The following is an 18,578-nucleotide window of genomic DNA, read 5'->3' as shown; positions in this document are numbered from 1 at the left end:
GCGTTGCGCGCTCGCCGCGCCCGGCTCACTGCGGCCGGCAGCTGCCTGCCGTGCGGAGCGGAGCGGAGCGCAGCCGCCCCGTCGGGGAGCGCCGCGCTCGCATGGCCGCGCCGCGCCGCGCCGCCGCCGCCGCGGGGCCGGGGGGGGCCGCGGGAGGAGGATGAGGCGGACGGCGGGGCGGCGGCGGCGGCGGCGGCGCGGAGGATGAAGTGGAGCGTGCGGGGAGCCTGCGCCGCGCTCTCCAGCTGCCTCCTGCTCGCCTGCGCCCTCAGCGCCGCCGCCGTGGGCCTCAAGTGCTTCTCGCTGGGCTCCGAGCTCAAGGGCGAGCCCTTCCGCCTGGGCACCGCCGCCGGCGCCTTCTACTCGGGGCTGCTGCTGGCCGCCGGCCTCTCGCTGCTCGCCGCTGCGCTGCTCTGCTGTCGCCCGCCCGACGAGGCGCCCGTGGCGCCGGCTCCGGCACCGACACCGGCACCGGCACCGGCCTCTGCCTTGGCCCCGGCCGGGGACCCGGACCCGGCGAGCGGCGGCCCCGGCGGGGCGGAGGCGGCGGCCGCGCCGTCGGGGCCGGTGGAGAAGGCGTCGCCCGGGGGGCGGCAGAACTTCCTGCTTCTGGGGGTGCTGGTGTTCATGCTGGGCGTGCTGAGCGCCTTCGCCGGCGCCGTCATCGACGGCGACACCGTGTCGCTGGTGGAGAGGAAGTACTCGCACTATTGCCTGCTGCAGCCCGGCGGCGCGGCCCGCCCGCGGAGCGGACCCGCGGCCCCCGACGGCACCGCCGCAGCGCTCCGCTGCCAGAAGCTGCGGGACTACCAGCAAGGCTTGGTGCTCTCCACCGTTTTCAACGCGCTGGAGTGCCTCTTGGGCCTGCTTAACCTGCTTCTCGTCAAGAACTACAAGGCCGCGCAGCAGCGCGGACGGAGGCGGCGGCGGCGGCGAGCGGCCCCGGCGGCGGCGGCGGCGGGCGGGCGGCGGCGGCGGCGGAGGGGCGGCGGCGGTGGGCGGCGGGCGCCGCGCCACAGCCAGGGCTCCCTCTTCTCCGGCGGCGAGCCCGAGCTCAGCCCCGGGGACTGCCCCTTCCAGGCCGTCTCCTACATCAACGTGGGCGTCTTCCACGTCTTCGACGAGGCCGGCGTGGAAGTGCACTGTGGTGGACATCCCTCCGTCGAGCTGCCCGGCTACTCGCCCATGGACCCCGAGCTCAACGCCTCCTATCCCTACTGCTACCCTCTGCCCAGCGAGCAGCCCCCCGCCTACGAGGAGATCTATCCTGGGGAGCCCTGCGCTCACGGCACTTAGCGCCGACCGCCGCCGGGACTCCCGGCTCCCCGCCCGGCCCCCGGATCGCCGTGACCGCCGGGAGCGGGGCTCCGCAGCCGCGGGGCTCGGGGACGCTTCTTGCACCACCGACGGGATGGTCCCGCCGTCGCGGGCGCAGCGGGACACGGGCGGCGTGCCGCCGTGCCTCTGGCTCTGCGGAAGCTTCTCCCTCCCTCCCTCCCTGCTCTCCTCTTCCTTCCCCCCCTTCCCTCCCCCACACCGACCCTTCGTCCGCCGGCGGCTGAATTTTTCCGAAGGCTGCGCAAGAAACGCCTAAGGGTTGGTTCCTCCCGTCGCCTCTCCTCTGTAGCCAAGTTTAGTTCCCTTCAAGTGATTCATCAGTCTCCAGCTTTAGCAGTCCAGAGTTACCCATTTATGATAACCAGCCAGTGTAAGGAAAAGGTGTCATGAAGCTTCTTTACCTCTCAAAAGAGCTAAGATTTCTAAACAACGCAGAGACATTTGTGTCACGTTTACTAGAGGTGTATTGGGGATCTTTAACGTTTACACTACTCCTTGGGAGAATTGAGTTCTGTTTTAAGATTTAGTGAGTTAAAACATTCGTTGGTCTTGTAAGATGCACATTGAGAAAAACCTGCACTTTGAAAAAGAAACAGGAAAAAAATCAACAACGTTTTTGTACACTAACGTGCCTGCTTTTGTTGATAACTTCTTACTGTAAAGGCTTTCAGAAGTCTATAGTGAAAATGTTTGGTAAATTCACTGCAGTTTAAAATTGATGATTAGTTCCTTTACTAAAATAACTGAGATGTTGCTAGGATATGGCAGTTAAAAAGGAAGTCCAAATGTAGTACACATTCCTTTTTGTAAACAGGTTCTGTGTTTTTAATGCGAGGCAGGATTTCTTTTTGTTTTGCACAGGTGAAGGGTATAATTCTATTTTGTACAACTACATGGTTTACCTTGTAAAGAGTTCCATTTTACCTGTTACAATTCATCAATCTGGTAAGCTTGAATATTAAAAGTTTTATTTGAAATATATATATATATTGTAAACAGCCTTAACTGGTGCAGTAGTCACAGTTTTAAAGGATAAAAAAAAATATATATATAAACCATCCTCAAAGACATCTTCCAAATGTGTTTCAAAACAGTATTTATACTCCTATTTTAAAGCAAGGATTTTGTTTGTTTTGTTTGTTTATTTAAAGAAAGGCCAGTCTAATTTCTGAAAAGGGGGAGGGGGGAAGTGATGGGATCGTATGCTGTTAACTCTTCATGAACTCTGAGGTATTAAAAGGGGTTTCTGCAAAGAGAAGAAATGCTAAATCCTCCCTTTGGATTCTGCTGTGGAATGCCAGTACCAGATAGTATAAAAAAAGTGCTAATTAAAGAGAATCAGATGCAGCACAGTTTATTACATCATTTGAGAACAGACAAAAGGCTTGATTTCATGTTGTAGGAAGAACCAAGTAGCAACTCTCCTGGTTGCATTTGGTTCAATACCCCCTCCTCCAGTTGAGGTATATTGAAATGAAGTATTACAAAATAACCTTTTTGTTAATCCTGTGTTTGGAGCCTGCTGCATAATGCCAGTGTGTCAGCTACCCAGGGGCTGGGGGGGGTGGGGGGAAGGTGGAAGAGGAGGGGAGACAGTGGAGAGAGAGTTAAGAGTATGCAAAGTTACAGTCTATTTCTGTGGTTCATGGAAAATTATTTTGAACTTTTTAGCTGCAGAGAGGCTGACGTAATTTGCAGCCTTAGAACTGGAGAGAGAGAGATTTGATTCTGAAATATTCAAATATTTCTGCACTGTTGCTTTCTAAAATGTTTTGACTTGCACACTTTGTATAATCTAAAATGCAGAATGCCCGAAAAGTCTTAAAGTTGCAAACTGATGTCTGTGAAGCTCACATTTGAAGCTCTAATCTAGAGAAGAGAGTGAAAAGCAGCAGTTGCCAATTTGTCAAGTAGTTCTAAATAGCAGAAATTTAAAATAGAGCTCCTTTTGGCCAGCAGATTTCCTGGTGTGGAATGCCAGTCTAAAACATATGCCCTAGCTAGGTCCCATTTTAGTACTGAAGATTGGTTTTATGCTGCCTCTCTGCAGATGCACCTTCTTAACCCCTTATGGGAAAGTGAGAAGTCCAGTAATCTTTGCCTGTAATATTGATTTAGGCACAAGTCCAGTTCCATAGCATACCTTATTGCTCATACAAACGAGGTTTTGCAAAATGAGTAACTAAAGCAGGAAAACTAAATTCTTATGTAGGTCTCCAACTGAATGAGTTTATGAAGTGGCATAGTACCTGATATTGAATTAAATGGGAACTGCTAGACTGCAGAGTGATTTTGAAAAACAGACAAACCAGTTAGGTGCCTAAATACAGATGCAGATGCATAATAATAGTTGTTGGGTTTTTTTTTTAAATTGGCTACATACATTGTAGTTCATGGAAGTTGTATCCTAGTTTTACTTAAGGAATTGATTTTTTTTTCTTTTTTTGTCATAAAAAGACAGCATTTTACTTAAGTAAGTTATTTTAGGAATTATGAACTAGACATTTCTGAAACTCCAGATGTTCCAAAGATCAGTGCTCAGGGAAATAAATGGAAAGTCAAGAAAGCTACCTGTTATACTCAATTGTTTAAATGTAAACAATTTTAGACTATGGATTTTTAAGATTGTTAAAGTCATAACTTTTTTTTGTATGTATGTGTGTGTACATGCCTGTGTAAGTGTGTTTGTGTTTTATTTAAGTCTTTTCAGGATGCCATTGAATTAGAATATTTATTTGCAGCTCGATTTTAGTTCCCAAATTTCTACTTTTTCTTCATTTGGGCTTTTATCCCTGGAATAGTTTAATTTAGTGGTGGACAGATTGCCAGAATAATGTCCAAGTCAGACTCCCACGGAAGCCAGTAGGCGTTGTTTCATTGACTTCAGTGGATCTGGGCACAAATGATATGTAACACCTACTCTAAATAATCTTCCAAGTAATCTCGATCTTCTGGCATGACAGGATGCAGCAGTGGCATATTATTTCTCAGTTATTTGTGATTTCTATGGATAGCAGTATTAAGGGAGGTCACCTATAGTGTTATGCACATGTTTTTAAAAGCAGGAAAATAAATTGGCAGGCAAATTGACCAAACAAGCCATGTTTTATTAAAGATGGTATATCAGTGTTTCAGGTGTCTGGTGACTTAACTTTTCTGATAAAACATGAAACACCACACCAATTTTTTTCTCAGTGAGAAGACACTTATAAATACAGGATATGAGATGAAGCTTCACAGGCATGATTGCAGTATTGTGAAGCTGTTTTTAGTAAACCTGAGTCATCATTCTATCTTCTGAGCAATAATGTTAGAGTGTATAAACTATACTGTGCCAAAATTGAAAATAGGCTGGTGTGGGAAGCATTGGAGCTTAGGTTAATTACCTGAGAGGACTCATAGTGTCCCTTTATTTCCCATTCTCCATCCCAGGATTGTCAAGGTGAATGCAAACCTGATCAGTTCCTGTCACTGAAGGGTGATAACTGCAAGGTTCCTGCTTTAAGTGGCAAAACCAGGGAGAAGGGAAGAGAAACAAGTATGTGCTGTCAAATCTCCATTTTGCCTTCTTGAAGTAATGACAATATTTCTTTTTTGCCTTATGGCTTGTTGTTTTGATACCAGCTTTACCCACATCTGTTCAAAGGGAGGGAAGAATAGGCTAAATACTACTGTTTTGGTCACAGTGAAGTAGTGATTTAGTAGCAGACTGATGTCAGCTTTCATGTTCCTTCTTCAGGTAATAGTGGCTAGTCAAGGTCTGAAATGGTGGAAAATCAAGTCTGCTGTCTTTGATGAGACAGAATTTGCCTTCATGTGGAAAAAATTTATTCCCACCAGCCTATTAGCAATTCACAGGAAATATTTTCACACTCCAACATCCTTGCTTAAATCTTACTTATACTTTTCATTGTAATTGACAGGCAGAATATACATTAATCTAAAAACAGGGAAAAAATTATGTTAGAGGGAAATTGTATTAAAGTAGTACAGATTTTACTCAAAGTTTGATTTCACTGTAGGACTTCTTTGGTTCACCAAAAAGTGCTATGGCGGCTGGTATAACTTAGATATATTTCAGACATACTGTTTAATAATCAGAAAAGGTTTCTGAATGTTCACAGGAGAATGGCAATCTGTTTCTGCTTTTGGATATAGTACATATGAAAACCTTTTCTTCATTTTGCCATTTAATCCAAGATTGATCCTCAAGAAAATGTCAGTAATTGATCTTGTAACTTTAGGATCAATAAAATAAGTTTTAAAGCACAGCATATCCTATAAGAAAAGCCTAATGCTCTTCATTTCATATTCTTTATTGTTTTAGGTGGATGTCTAATAGTAATAATAACTGAAACTAGTATTTAATTACCATTTTCATTACAAAAACTTGGTTTTCAGATACTTAAAGCTGGTACAAGAGGAACCATGGTATAAAATTCGAGGTTTTACCATGAAGTTGAGTCTGTTTCCTTAAGTCAGGTATTTCTCAGTTACAAGATGTTCAAATATTTTAGATAAATTCTGCTGGCAAAAATGTGTTCATTTTGTATGATGGCACTCTATACTTGTGTTAGAGTTACCTCTCCTTAATCCAGGCACATATTTCCAATTAAAATGCATAAGAGTAGGACTCAAATTTGTCATGATCACTGTCCAGTTTTTATATTTCTTCATTATCTCTCAATAGTTAATGGGACTAGGGCTGGTGTATGTTCCAGAATCAGCAGTAGCTCATTTAATAACAGTTTGGTAGATAACAGATGGACTTCAGGAAATCCACAGTGGATTTCCAATGGAGTGCTGGGGGAAAATCTTCAATTACCTGTTGCAACAATTCAGCATACAATGTTTCCCACCCCAAAGGAGGCACTGCCAAAACAAAATAACTAGAAGAAATCTGAATTTTAAATTGAGCACACTGTGTTCTCGTTCTTACACTACCAGTTCTGAAATTCTTCCTTTGCATAGCTTTTGAAGAGTGAAATCCTCAAACTGGTCTTCTAAAAATGTGATTTGAGTAACTGCCTCGCTGTCTATTGGCCAGGTGTGCTATGTACTTTCTAGCCAATAACTCTCTTAGGTGTAGCTCCTTCACAGATGAAAGCCTTGCTGTCCTTTTCCATTCCTTTTTCATACCCAAATGCCTTAAACTTCAGTGAATTTACCTTGAGGCAGGAGTGGAGATGATGTTACAGTTTGCCACTACTTTGATTGTGGAATTTTAGATACCTGGAAGACCTCCTTAAGCTTTGTGGAAGGGAACACTTCTAGTGAAAAACATCCACTGACTCATCACCAGAAGACAGAAAAGTCAAGTGTAGATGTATTCCCATGGCAATACAACTTAGCAGAATTCCCAGGGTTTCACTTATGGACTGCTTCTGGCACAGGTCTGTCTGATGGGGAAATTAATTTAATGGTGTTTGCAAATGAATCATTATTTCACTTCAGCAGGTAGGATTTAAACACCTACTAAATACCTTGAGCATCCTTACCAGTTTGTCTCCTCTGTGGCCATTGTTAGCAGAGGATAAAGTGAAGTGTGGGAGGAGAGAAAGCTTATCATGATCCTCTTAATGGGTTCAGAGGACTAAACGTTCCAAAGCATTCATTGGTTTTATATTAAGATTTGAGAATGGAAGAATACCTATAGTATCTAAAAGGATTATTTTCCAGGGTTTATATTTTTTGGAAATCTAATACTTGGGTTTAGAGAAGGTTCTTTCAGAATTTGCTTTTTCTACCAGGTTCTACATTTTAAATGAAAGCTCATCTCACAAAAATACTCAGTGAAATCTCCAGGCATTTAAATTATTAAATTTAGGGAGATTAAGTAGAGCTGTCCTACAAATTACTGAGTGCCACCAATTCCTGTAGAGGTCATATAAGGAATTTGACACATGGTGGGGATGAGGCCTGACTTGCCAACATGCAAATTCTGGCATTTTGTCACAAATTAAGGAGGCAACAGTGCAAAGTTGTGCTACAAAAAAAAAAAAGGAAGTTACAGGCAATCAGACAGTCATGGATTTTGGACGAGGTATGTACAATCTCATGGTCTGTGCAGCTGCCTTCCATACATGATTAAAATGTATGCCCCCACAAGGGATTGTCAGTGGTGGATCTCAGTAGAGGCTGATGTTGCTACACCTAGGTCCAATGGGTCCTAGAAACATGGAAAAGTCCTACCAAAAGAAACTCATATTTCACTAGAAAGGAAAGAGCCACTGAGACAGTTCTATTTCCTTGCATTTTGGAACATTTACCATTTCCTGAATGACACAGAAGCTACTGGTGTATGCAGATTGTCCAAATTAACCTCCTAGGAAAATAGGAAATGGAAATGTAAGTATTGAAAACTACTTAATCTGTAGTAAAACCTTTTGATGTGTAATCAAAAGTTATGTTAATTCCAGTAGCATATCCTCCTGACCTGGGCAGTCAAAATTACTAGAATTGAAAAAATTGCTACCACTAAAATAAGACGGAAAGATTGAAAAAATATCATATTCTGCTTTCTGATTCATCTTTTGCTCTAAATCAAAAAGAAATTCTGATGTAGCTCTTTGTGAAACTGTTGCTAAGAAATATGGTTTGTTATTCTGGATGGAACATAAGGGTGCTTTTCTCAACGAACTGGAAGATAGATGATAGCTGCACAGAAATGCATTTGGCTAGCACAGAAACTTCCTTATCAGTGAAGTCCTTGGAGAGCTACTAGAAATATATTGAAAGGCAGCATCATCATCCAGGTTTACCTGGATCATTGTTAACTGCACTGAGCTTCGTATTCCCCTAGGCAATGGAGTTTGTCTTGTCAGTGGGAACAAGCATCTGTCTCTTGTGACAGTAATCCAGGATCTGGATATGTGCAGGGAGCTTCTCGCCCCTGAGAGTCAGAGTGCTGTGGCACCGTGCTGTGCGTGTGTCCAGAGCAGGTGAGGTGGGACAGTTCTGTCTTACAACAATGAGGAAAGCAGATTGCTGTCACAATGCCAAGACTTGTTATGCAGTGGTCCTGGGGTGCAGCCAGAGCTTGGCTACATTTGGGAAGCTGCTTCTGGGTCATTTCTGCTAAAGCAAGTTGTTAAAGTCAAGTGGAATGGGAAAAGAAATAAATGTCTTTATTGCTAGCCTCTCCCTCCCCTTCCCCTTCCAAAAACAGTAAGTGATCCAGTTGCAGACCTTCACAACAGGGGTGTTGTGTCTTGGGTTCAATATTTATCTTCTTCTTTTAGCAACTTCTCCAAAGGAACAGCACACTGTCTGTTGCCTCTTTGCTTATGGGGAGAGCCTGCTAATGGTGTACTGAATTACTCAATCAGCTGGTGGGGCACTAAATAGAAATGAGCAACAAATGATACTTAGCACATTACAAGAGCAATGAGCTGCTCTGGGCTGTCCTTGAAGGGCTGTGGCAATTCTTATCTGCTTGAGGTCTGCAAGACCTAGAGGTCCAAGAATGAGGATCCCTTTTGGAAGTTTTCCTGGATGAATTTACCTCAGAAGTCAAAAAACAACTGTTCCTGTGTTTCAGTAAATGCTTCTTGGCATCCAAGCATGAAAAGGAAAAAAGCATAAACAGGGAAGAAGTGTTGATTCATTCATGGTTCATTAATTTTTCATCAAGGACAGCAAAAAGACAAACATTAGTGTTAACATCTTAGATTCAGAGAATTGCTTCATTGTAAGAGGTTTTGAAGCTGACTGATAAGAAAGCAGCAGAAAGTACACCAAAAGAAAATTGATATTTCAGAATGCTAGTGTCAGAACATTCATAATGTTAGCAAAGGCTAACGAGACCATGAATTTCATCTTCCCTTATACATGTAGCTGGAAATGCAGCAAGCCTCTATATGGTATTCAAAAATTTCTATACAAGACTAGACTAGACTTGTGGTCCAGTACTTTCTGTGTCCATAGCTACATGTTGGGACTTTTTAGTGGCGTGTGTCTGTGTGTGTGTGTGTGAAAAATGTGTACACTGGCTGTGGACAGATGGCCATCTTCATCTTCCCTACTGCCACCGCAGAGCCAAACTCATTCATTCTGTTCGACACTGCAGCAGAACATCAGAGCACCCCCACTCAGGCACTAAATCTCAGCAGAAGGGCAGGCACTGCCAGCATCGTGGAGCCACACCTGGCTCTCCTCCCATCACACTCCATGGGCGGCCCCAGCAGGACCTGCAGGTCTGTGCACAGAAAGATTCCACCGCAGTTTTTCCCAAAAAAAAAAAAAAACAAAAAAAACCAAAAAAAAAACAGGCAAGCAGAGTGCTGTTCAGATCTTCAACTTCTCCGTTTATACCACAGGCCCTTGACATCCTCAGCAGCAGAGACCCTCAGTGCACCCAAGGGTGCAGCACCTAGACTTTTGTCAGGTGCCAAAATAAATGTCTTTTTTTCCTGGAGGAGGATTCACTGTCACAAGAATGTGTGGAAGAGAAACCAAAGCACTGATATCCCTAACTTACAGAGTTATGTAGTTTGAGGTGGAGAGGGCCAGGGTGCTTCTCCTGTGATCTCCAGCCCCTATAGCTTATCACTTGAAGCATAGTGATACATGGAGCAGAATGACAACCACATTTAACCAGTTAAATTAAATACTGATGGACCAGCCAAGGGGCAGATACAGAGTTAAGGCACACAGAGACAACATAATCCTCATCCTGCCCTCTCCTGGGCACATACCTAGAGAACTTCAATAGGTAGAGATTTTGTGAAGGTAAGATTCAGTTGCATCAAGTGGAAAGAAAACCCTGGGTTACAGTAGAAATGTCAGGGTATTTCGCCCCAAAAATGGTCAGCTTGTTACAGCAATATAGAAACACAAAAGAAATTCCCAGGAAAGGTAATGCAAATGGAGACATACAGCTAAAACCCATGTAAACAGAGTAGAAGCTGATCTCTTAAAATTCCACACCTCTTCTTTCTTTTGAAACAGTCACATCATTTTGTTCTTTGCATTTTCAGCTCGAGCTCTCAGGAAAGATAGAAGCTGGTAGGAGACAGACACTGATAAAGGCTGTACTGGCAAAGTGTCAGGTAAAGGGAAACCATTTTTACATTTCTGCTCTGACAAGAGAGGACAATATATTCTAGACTGAAAGCTTAGATGGCAGAAGCAGCAGTGATTAATTGCTCTAATTAGGGCTCCAAATAGGAAAGAGTGAGTTTCCTGAGCTATTGCATGCTAAATTTCCTCACTTCTATGAATAACTGTATTGCTCAGAGGAGATGGGCATCAGAGTGCATCACCAGAACAAACATTTACCCACTTCAACCTAGAAATGGTACTACAGCCTCAACAGAAATAACTAATGCAAAGAGACACCAGGCCATTTTGGCACCTGGGAGGCAGTGTTAACAGTCCAGTTCCTCTGCTTCCCTAAAGAGACCATAAGTCAGAGAATCACAGAGCCTGGGTTGGAAGGGACCTTAAAGACCAACTACTTCCAACACCCCTGCCATGGACAGGGAGAGCTTTCACTAGACCAAGATGCTCAGAGCTCCATCCAACCTGGCCTTGAACTCTTTGAGGCATCTGGCAGCCACAGCTTCTCTGTTTCAGTGCCTCACCACCCTTGTAGTAAAGAATTTGTTTCTTATATCTAATTAAAACCTACTCTTTTTCAGTTAGAAGTAATTTCTCCTTGCATGTCACTACATGTTCTTGGAAACATCTCTCCCCTTCTTTCTTGTAGGCTCCCTTCAGTTACTGAAAGGCCAAATTAGATCACCCTGAAGCTGCCTCTTCTCCAGGATGAAAAATTCGAGTTCTCTCAGCCTTTCCTCATAGGAGAAATGCTTCATTCCTCTGATCATCTTGGTGGCCTTCTCTGGACTTGTGCCAACAGGTCAATATCCTTCCTGTGCTGGATAAAATTTCATGTACTCTGTACCCAGAACTGGATGCAGTGTTCTGTACTCAAATGCATGCATGAAAATGGGTGAGCTCCTGGTCTACCACACCACCACTTGCTGGTTTCAGTGAACTCCGAATTTCTGCTGGCCACCAAAGCATTAACAGGAGATTTTTCTGTAACAGGGCTGGTATCTTAATCCTTTTGTGTTCTTTACTGATGTTTATACCCTTCCACCACCACCTGCGTTTCACCCACCAGTGAATAAATGTCAGGTCCTGATTCTTAACACTTTGATGTGGACAAATGGAAATAAAATCACTACAATCAATAGAATTACTAAAAAAAAAAAAACCTACCTTATATCACTAGAAGGAGAAAAGATCACGTAAAGTGCTGACTGTCAGCTTTGCAAAATGCAAAATGCATTATGGGAAATTCTGAGTACATCTCTTAAAAAAAAAAAAAAAAAAAAAACTGGTAAGTGTTTAGCAAAAAAAATCCCACAACATTATTGTTGGAATATATCCTACACAGCCCGAGAGTCAGCCAACTTTAGCAACACTCTTCTGTCATATGCAGGAAAAAGCTTTTGCTTCAGCTGGGTCCAGCTGCTTCTTATTGACAATCAGATGTACTGGCACAGAGAGCATCTAATCTGGATTGTGGCCATCTACAAGTAGCTAGAAGCACACAAATAATAATGGTTCATCATTGCACACTGATTTATATGAGGCAGGCAGTGACATGCATATGTCCATTATTTTTCTTTCAGTCTTTGTTTGAACTCCTCACTTGCCTGACTAATAAAACACACTGATAGAGGCCACCAGCAAAGGAGGAGCTTAGCATTGGTGAATGCCAGCAGCAATTCACATTCAGTAAGTACAGGGTTCCTTTCACTGCCTGTGCCTGTCAGAAGAGTTTCTACAGTTCTACATCACTGGAGGGGCTGCCATCAGGTCTGCAGAGGATTGCAGGCTGGTCTGAGAAATGTTCCTACTGGTGAAGCAAAGCAGAGCAGAAATATGCAAAGCAAGCCTCGCTGCTGATTGTACCCTCTCATTTGTATGCTCAGCACTCTTCCAGTAATGAATCATCAGCCCAAGTTCTGCTCAGCTCATCATGGCTAGAAATGCTGCAATAGCATCAAACTGGGTGGGGGGACACAGATTCATCTGCAAATGACCAAGCAGGGGAGATAGTGGATGGCTATGGATCTGGCAAAATTACACCTTGCTGATGTTGAAAGTGTCATAATATACAGGTATCCGTGGCAGAGGTGAACAGACAAGAGATATGCCATGACGAGGTGCATCAGTGGTGAAGCAAATGTTGTTCCCTTCTAGTCAGAGTACTCTAGAACACAGCAAAATTACACATTCCCTTTAGTGAGGAAAACTTTTCATGTCAAGGCAGGCAGAAGCAATGTCAGCCATGGGGAAAGAACACTCCATCCCTTTCCAATAACCCAAACAATCTAGGGGAAAACCACAATGTTTTAGACAAAATGCATTCCCAGCCAGAAAGGCATACTCTGTTCCAGGTGTCTGCAGAACTTACATTAACATGGTGCCTGGAAATTGCACCCTGGTGAGCAACAGAAGGGAACTACCAGTCCCATGGACACCTGAGACCAACGATGAACATTTTCCTAGTGATCCCATCTCTGGAAAAAGACGCACCTGTGCCTGCCAAGAACAAAGCTTACAAATGGAGATAACAGAGCAACACAGCAGGCTTTTTTCCAGAATTTTATGATGAGAGAGTGAGGGAGTTTTTGTTAACAGCTCAGTTTTGGTTACAGAGATTTATGCATCAGCTTAGCCAAGTGGAACAAACCAGAGGGCTGGAAGAACTGGAGGGACACACCAACTCCCAGGTACTGCCTTTTGCCAAAGTTGAACTCATGCAAAACTCGCCCTGTCTTGGTGCCCTTCAGGGGAATAGCAACAGGTGAACAAATCCCAAATGCAGAGGAAATTAAAGATACACTGATGCCATATATAATAAAGGGGAGACATGTCTAAGCACAGTTTCAAAATTAAAAATCTAAAATCGATTTTGTAAGGTGACATTTCGACATGGAGCCATTTGTCCCCAGTGTCAGTGGTCTCTCAGCTCCTAGAGGATCTTAGTACCTTCTTGTTTTAGAGGACTACATTAGGTCTTTGAAAGCTTTACCATCAAGGAAATTTGGGATCCTTTATAAAGCCAGTCCTGAGGGAACAAAGATAGTATGGTTTCCTGTTTTGTCATGATCCACTTACAGCAGAGCTGAAAGGGGAACAATGCAGGATCACATGTCATCTTCAGATACATGGAAACATTAGATATGAATAAAGGGATGATTAAATGGAGATAGAAAAGGAGGAGAGGAACTTGGAAAAAAAATAATGGGTTTTTAGGAGAGCTGGGATAACATAGAGATCACAACAGCTTTATTCTATAAAATACACAGACTGGCCATGCATCTCACTTAATGACTGGAGAAGTTATTTCCTTCCTCATGGGTTGACCATGTGGTTTTCCTTAGACTATGAATGTTCCTTTTCCTCTACCTCAGTTCCAGAAATTGCTGCCCTTGCCATTTTTGCTGCCTGGCAGTATTGTGGAAGGAGGCAGCAGCTCTCCATACCATTACAACCAGGACAGGTAGGGCCAACAGGCCGATAGCCCTGCACAAACACTAGCTCCAGGAATTAAAACACTTCCTTTTCCTGCTGTATTGTTGCTAGGGAGCTCCTGAGGTTCCCCTGGATACCATGCAAGAGATAATAAAATGCTGTCATCTGTCTGAACTGAGCAGTAACTGCTACCGATAGTTTTTCTTGTTTTCTCTCTTTTTTTTTAGTTTGCTTTATCCCTCATTTGTCCCCAAAACCAAGGTACTGGCTAGGGTTGGTTTGACATAGGCAAGAGAGCAATAAAATAATGTACATTCAGCCTTGCTTATTGCGCAGACACTGAAGCAAGGCTGAGGCAACACTGAAGCTGCTGTGGAAGTCAGCAGCTTTGTCCAAAGCTGCTGGGAGAGGCAGAGATGTGTTCAAGGCTGTGATGTAGTGCTCACCTTATCCCTCATTAGGTCCTCATTACATAACACAGCAGCACTTCTAGGGTGCATCCACACCATATCCTTGCCTCTTAGTCACTCTCCTTGCTTGCCTGAGGTATCTGCTTATGTGCACCTCAAAATGCATGCAGCAAATTAGATTCTGAGTTGAGGCCCAAGAAATAAATACCTTCTTGTAAACCACTGTGACCCACCCGTGTATTGCCTGTGAGGATGCAGGCTGGGGAACAGCAGGTCTAAAGCAGAAAAAGAAATGTCAGATTGGCTGGAATCATGAAACAAAGCCAGAAAGGGAAAAGTGTTCAATTCATACCTCTGCCAGCAAAATTTGAAGAAAATGGTTTCATCTGTTGGATTTCCAAATGAGCCAAGATTCAAACATGCAGTATCACTGAAGTCTTGTTCCTGTACCTTTCAGTTTCCTGAAAATCTCATTGTTTCTCTATACCCCCATTATTTCATGTTCAAATCACAGCACAGATCCTATCTGCAGAATCTGCAAGACTGAAAAAACTTCACAACCAGAACAGCAGGTACAGACAATCACTGTAATCAGATCTAGCTGAGACCAGGTACCAGCAGTGATACATCATGTCAGCTTAAGCAAGAATAAGAAAAAGTCTGCCCAAGGCTCTCAGTGGCCTAACACATCTCAGGTATGATAAAATCTCAGCAGTATTAAAATTATTCTACTTAGCAGCTCCAAAACCTCCTCGATAATCATCCATTGTTATGGGGCCACCTGTAGCCCTTTGGTGAAGGCAGATAAGTCCATCTCCAGCCTTTCAGTGAGAGGAATACTGCCTCTTCTCAGCAGGTACTGCTACTGGCAGCCCCATGAAAATTAATTTCCTGTCTCCCTTCAAGGAAAATGAACCTTGGAGTCCCCAAGATCAGCCAGAAGATAGGTGGGGACCAAGTTAGTATGGCCTCTTAGTCAAAGCATTTTTCTAAATCAGGACAGAGACGCTGAGTGACTGATATTTGAGCATTTGTTTTCCTCTGCTTTTCCTATGCTTTCCCTTCACCTGTGAGAGGAGTTCCTATATTTGTCCTTTTGCAGCAACTTGCCCTGCAGAAGAACATCAGTGCCTGCCTTGGGACTGCACTGGCACACAGAACCCAGACCTTGGAGCAGAAGTGGGATACAGCAGAAGGTCTTTTGCCCAGTTTCTGTCTATTAACTGCTGGCACCACTAAGCTCCCAGAGGTGCTGGCTGGGTTGCCTGGTGCAGAAGGGGGTACCAGGTCAGAGATCCTAGCCAGTCCTGAGCTGATTGTGTCTCTCAGCTACAAAAAGTGGCTGCCAAGACCAGCCAAGCTCAGCAGGGTGTGTGGGTGACAGATTTCTCCTCAGGGCCAGCAGCTCCGAGCTGAGCAGAGACCTGCTGCACTCAGGTCTGCCTCAGTCTCTGGCAGTGCATGAAAGACCCGGAGCAGCAGCTGGGATAAACTGCCCCAATTCAGCTCAACAGATATTCAAAAGCCAAGAGAGATACTGAGAGGAAGTCTTGACTCCCTCGAAGGCAGAGAGGCTCTGCAGGGAGACCTAACAAATTACAGGGCTGGGCAGTCACCAACTGCGTGACATTTAACAAGGGAAAGTGCTGATTCTGCGCATGGGACAGGGCAACCCTGGGTGTGTGGGTAGATCAGGGAACGAGAGGCTGGACAGTCATGGAAAGGGTCCTGGGTGTCCTGGTCAATGGCAGCCTGAACATGAGCCAGCAGTGCCCTGGCAGCCAGGGTGAGTGCCCAGGCCTGGGGGGCACCAGGCACAGCATCACCAGTCAGGCAAGGGAGGGGATTGTCCCACTCTGCTGTAACTCAGAACCAGCTCCTCCTCCTTCCCTCCAGGCAGCTGCTGGGCAAGAGCATTTGTTCTCACTGTAAGCCACACATACCCACAAATGTAAACTAAGCAAAGACACCAGACACAGCAGGAGGAGATGTCTTGTTTTGCCACCACTGGTGCCCTGTGATGCCCTGTGACAGGGCCCATATATTCTGCCCCTTTAGGCTGTGGTCACCACATTCACAGCACTTTCAATGTGCTTTCAATGTGATTTCAATGTGATTTCAATGTGATTTTTCAATGAATCAGCTCTGCCTCCTCCTAGGGCACCACAAATAACGATGGCATAACCCATGCTTTGCAAACCACACAGCAAAGGCTGGCTTTTCACAGGCCTCAAGTTCAACTGCAAAGAGTTATCTCAATAGACAGACATGAAACCCCCACCCCTGGTGGCCCCCTTGTGCCCACCCTTTGTGGATAATAACTCGAAAATGCAAAACCAAAAATTAAACCCGATGGCCATGTTCTGCATAAAAGATGTTAATCTGGCAGTGGTGAATTATTTGCTACATTTCACCTCTTCTCTTCACAGATCTTTAAATGACAAAAAGGTGATGTCAGTTCATCCATTTCTTCCTCAAATACCAGCTCAGGGTTGTGATGAAAGAAAAAAAATTAAAGTAAAAAAAAATTTTAAAAAAACTATTAACGAAAATATCTGTATAATGAACTGATTTTTTATACTTCCCCACAGACCACCATTGACAAAAGTGGCTCCTGAGAATATAACGCCAAGAACTCCCTCCAGAGAAGGAAACCCAAGCCTTTGTAAGTGTTATTAACACTCATGTCAGGACTGCTCTGATCTTCTCTCTTTCTTTGTCACCCTCAGCCTTATACACCATCTCCCATCCTATTTGCTCAGCTAGACAAATCCTTGATCTGTATTTCTGAGATGATGCCACCTCACAAGGCCAGCAATAATCGGCAGTACATACACAGCATAACCTAACTTAAGCATGTGAGCTGGAAGCATGTACTCTGCAGTCATTAGACAGAGAAAAAGGCCCTTTCAAAGCACAAAGCTAGAACAGGAACCTAATTTAACCACACTGAATTGCCCTCTGGAAAAGAACAAGGTGCTGGATGATAAATCAGGAAGATAATCTCTCTAGGCAGTTGAGGATTTACCAAATATACCCAAAATTATGTGGCATGCAAGCTCACAGGCAGAGGGACTGCACCGAGTGCAGAAATGGAGACTGGCTAATGGGGAGCTCACCCCTGGGCTGGAGCACACCACTGCTCAGGCATGCTGTTTTCCCCCAGAAATCAAGAGGGGAGGGCCACTTGCAGCCCTGGATGCCCCAGTCCCCTGGGAGGGCCAGCAGGTGCCCAAACATGGACAACTGCCTTAGCATTTTGATTTTCCTGAGCTCCAGCACGGGGGAGGTCCGTGCTGCAGCACATGGCATCACACAGCGCCTGGAGATGAGCCCTACCAGCAGGCAAAGCACAGCCCTGCTCCTGCTCAGAGGGTGGTTTCCATTACTGCCTGACCCCCGCGGGCAGGGAAGTGGAGAAATTCAGCTGCTTGGCTAAAAATAGAAGGAGAGACTTCCCTTTCTCCCTTTGGCCCGTTCAGTGAAAGCTCTCCACACTGATTTGAGCCACTTTAACTGCTGTCTGCCTCTCTCCTTCACTAGCCTTTTGCAGGTCTGATATTCTCTGCCCTTACATTTCATACCCAGTCTACCCACCTTTTCTCTGCCATGCCACTTCACACTTTTCTGTTTTCTTCTGCTTTTGCAGCTGCATCCTACCCCTGCAAGTTCCCTTTCCCCATCACTATTTGTGCTGTCATGTTTAGGGCATCACAGATGCCCTGAGAAGGTATAGGAAACCATCATTTTGAGTTCATTGCTGCCGTGCCCTCTGATGGTGGCAGCTCGCTGGGGTTGATGTCTGCTGCAGGCATCTGGACTGGTGGATTCAAAGTTCTGCATATCCAGAGAGCAAACCAAGTGCCAAGAAATATGATCCTGATCCTTCACACAGCATCCACACTCCTGTGACAGCACCACAGCATCAGGTTAGCAGCTGCCTGAGCACTGCGAGGAAGACTGAGAGGATGGACTGAGGCATGTGGCAGCTTGGAGCAAACTGAGACTCAGACTGTACAGTAGCTGTATATGAACTACCTTTGTTTAAGTTCTTGCATTTTTCCCACATAAAAGTTAATCCAAATGAGAGCAGAATCTGGCTTTACTTTCCACGTGTCCCGTATGCTATTACATAATCCCTTCCAAAAGTATTTAATTGCACTTATAAGTACAGTGTCTCTGATACTAGAAAACTCCAGTGGTGTACCCTACTAAAATCCTTTGGCCAGCATCTACTGCTCCATGGAAAGACACAAAAGTCTTGGGCATTAAGTTATTACCAAGTAAGCTGCTTGTAGGTTGTTTCTTTCCAGCCTCCAGTGAAGCTGAAGGATA

At 44.7% G+C, this 18,578-nt stretch overlaps 1 protein-coding gene across 2 annotated transcripts; it reads left to right on the top strand.

The window, feature by feature from the left end:
- Positions 1-19: 19 nt before the first annotated feature.
- On the top strand, positions 20-11,495 carry TMEM271 (transmembrane protein 271). Of its 2 annotated transcripts, XM_030257555.4 has the most exons (3): positions 20-1,596; positions 10,317-10,388; positions 11,048-11,495. In XM_030257555.4, exon 1 carries the CDS (start codon positions 205-207, stop codon positions 1,294-1,296), a length of 1,092 nt encoding a protein of 363 aa, XP_030113415.4. In that variant the 5' UTR covers positions 20-204; the 3' UTR covers positions 1,297-1,596; positions 10,317-10,388; positions 11,048-11,495. The 2 variants fall into 2 exon arrangements, with proteins under 2 accessions (XP_030113415.4, XP_030113416.4); XM_030257556.4 differs by lacking the exon at positions 10,317-10,388.
- The last annotated feature ends 7,083 nt before the right edge of the window (positions 11,496-18,578 follow it).

This window comes from Taeniopygia guttata, chromosome Z (assembly GCF_048771995.1).
Source record: "Taeniopygia guttata chromosome Z, bTaeGut7.mat, whole genome shotgun sequence".
Lineage (NCBI taxonomy): Eukaryota > Metazoa > Chordata > Aves > Passeriformes > Estrildidae > Taeniopygia > Taeniopygia guttata.
This window is presented reverse-complemented; position numbering and strand designations above follow the sequence as displayed.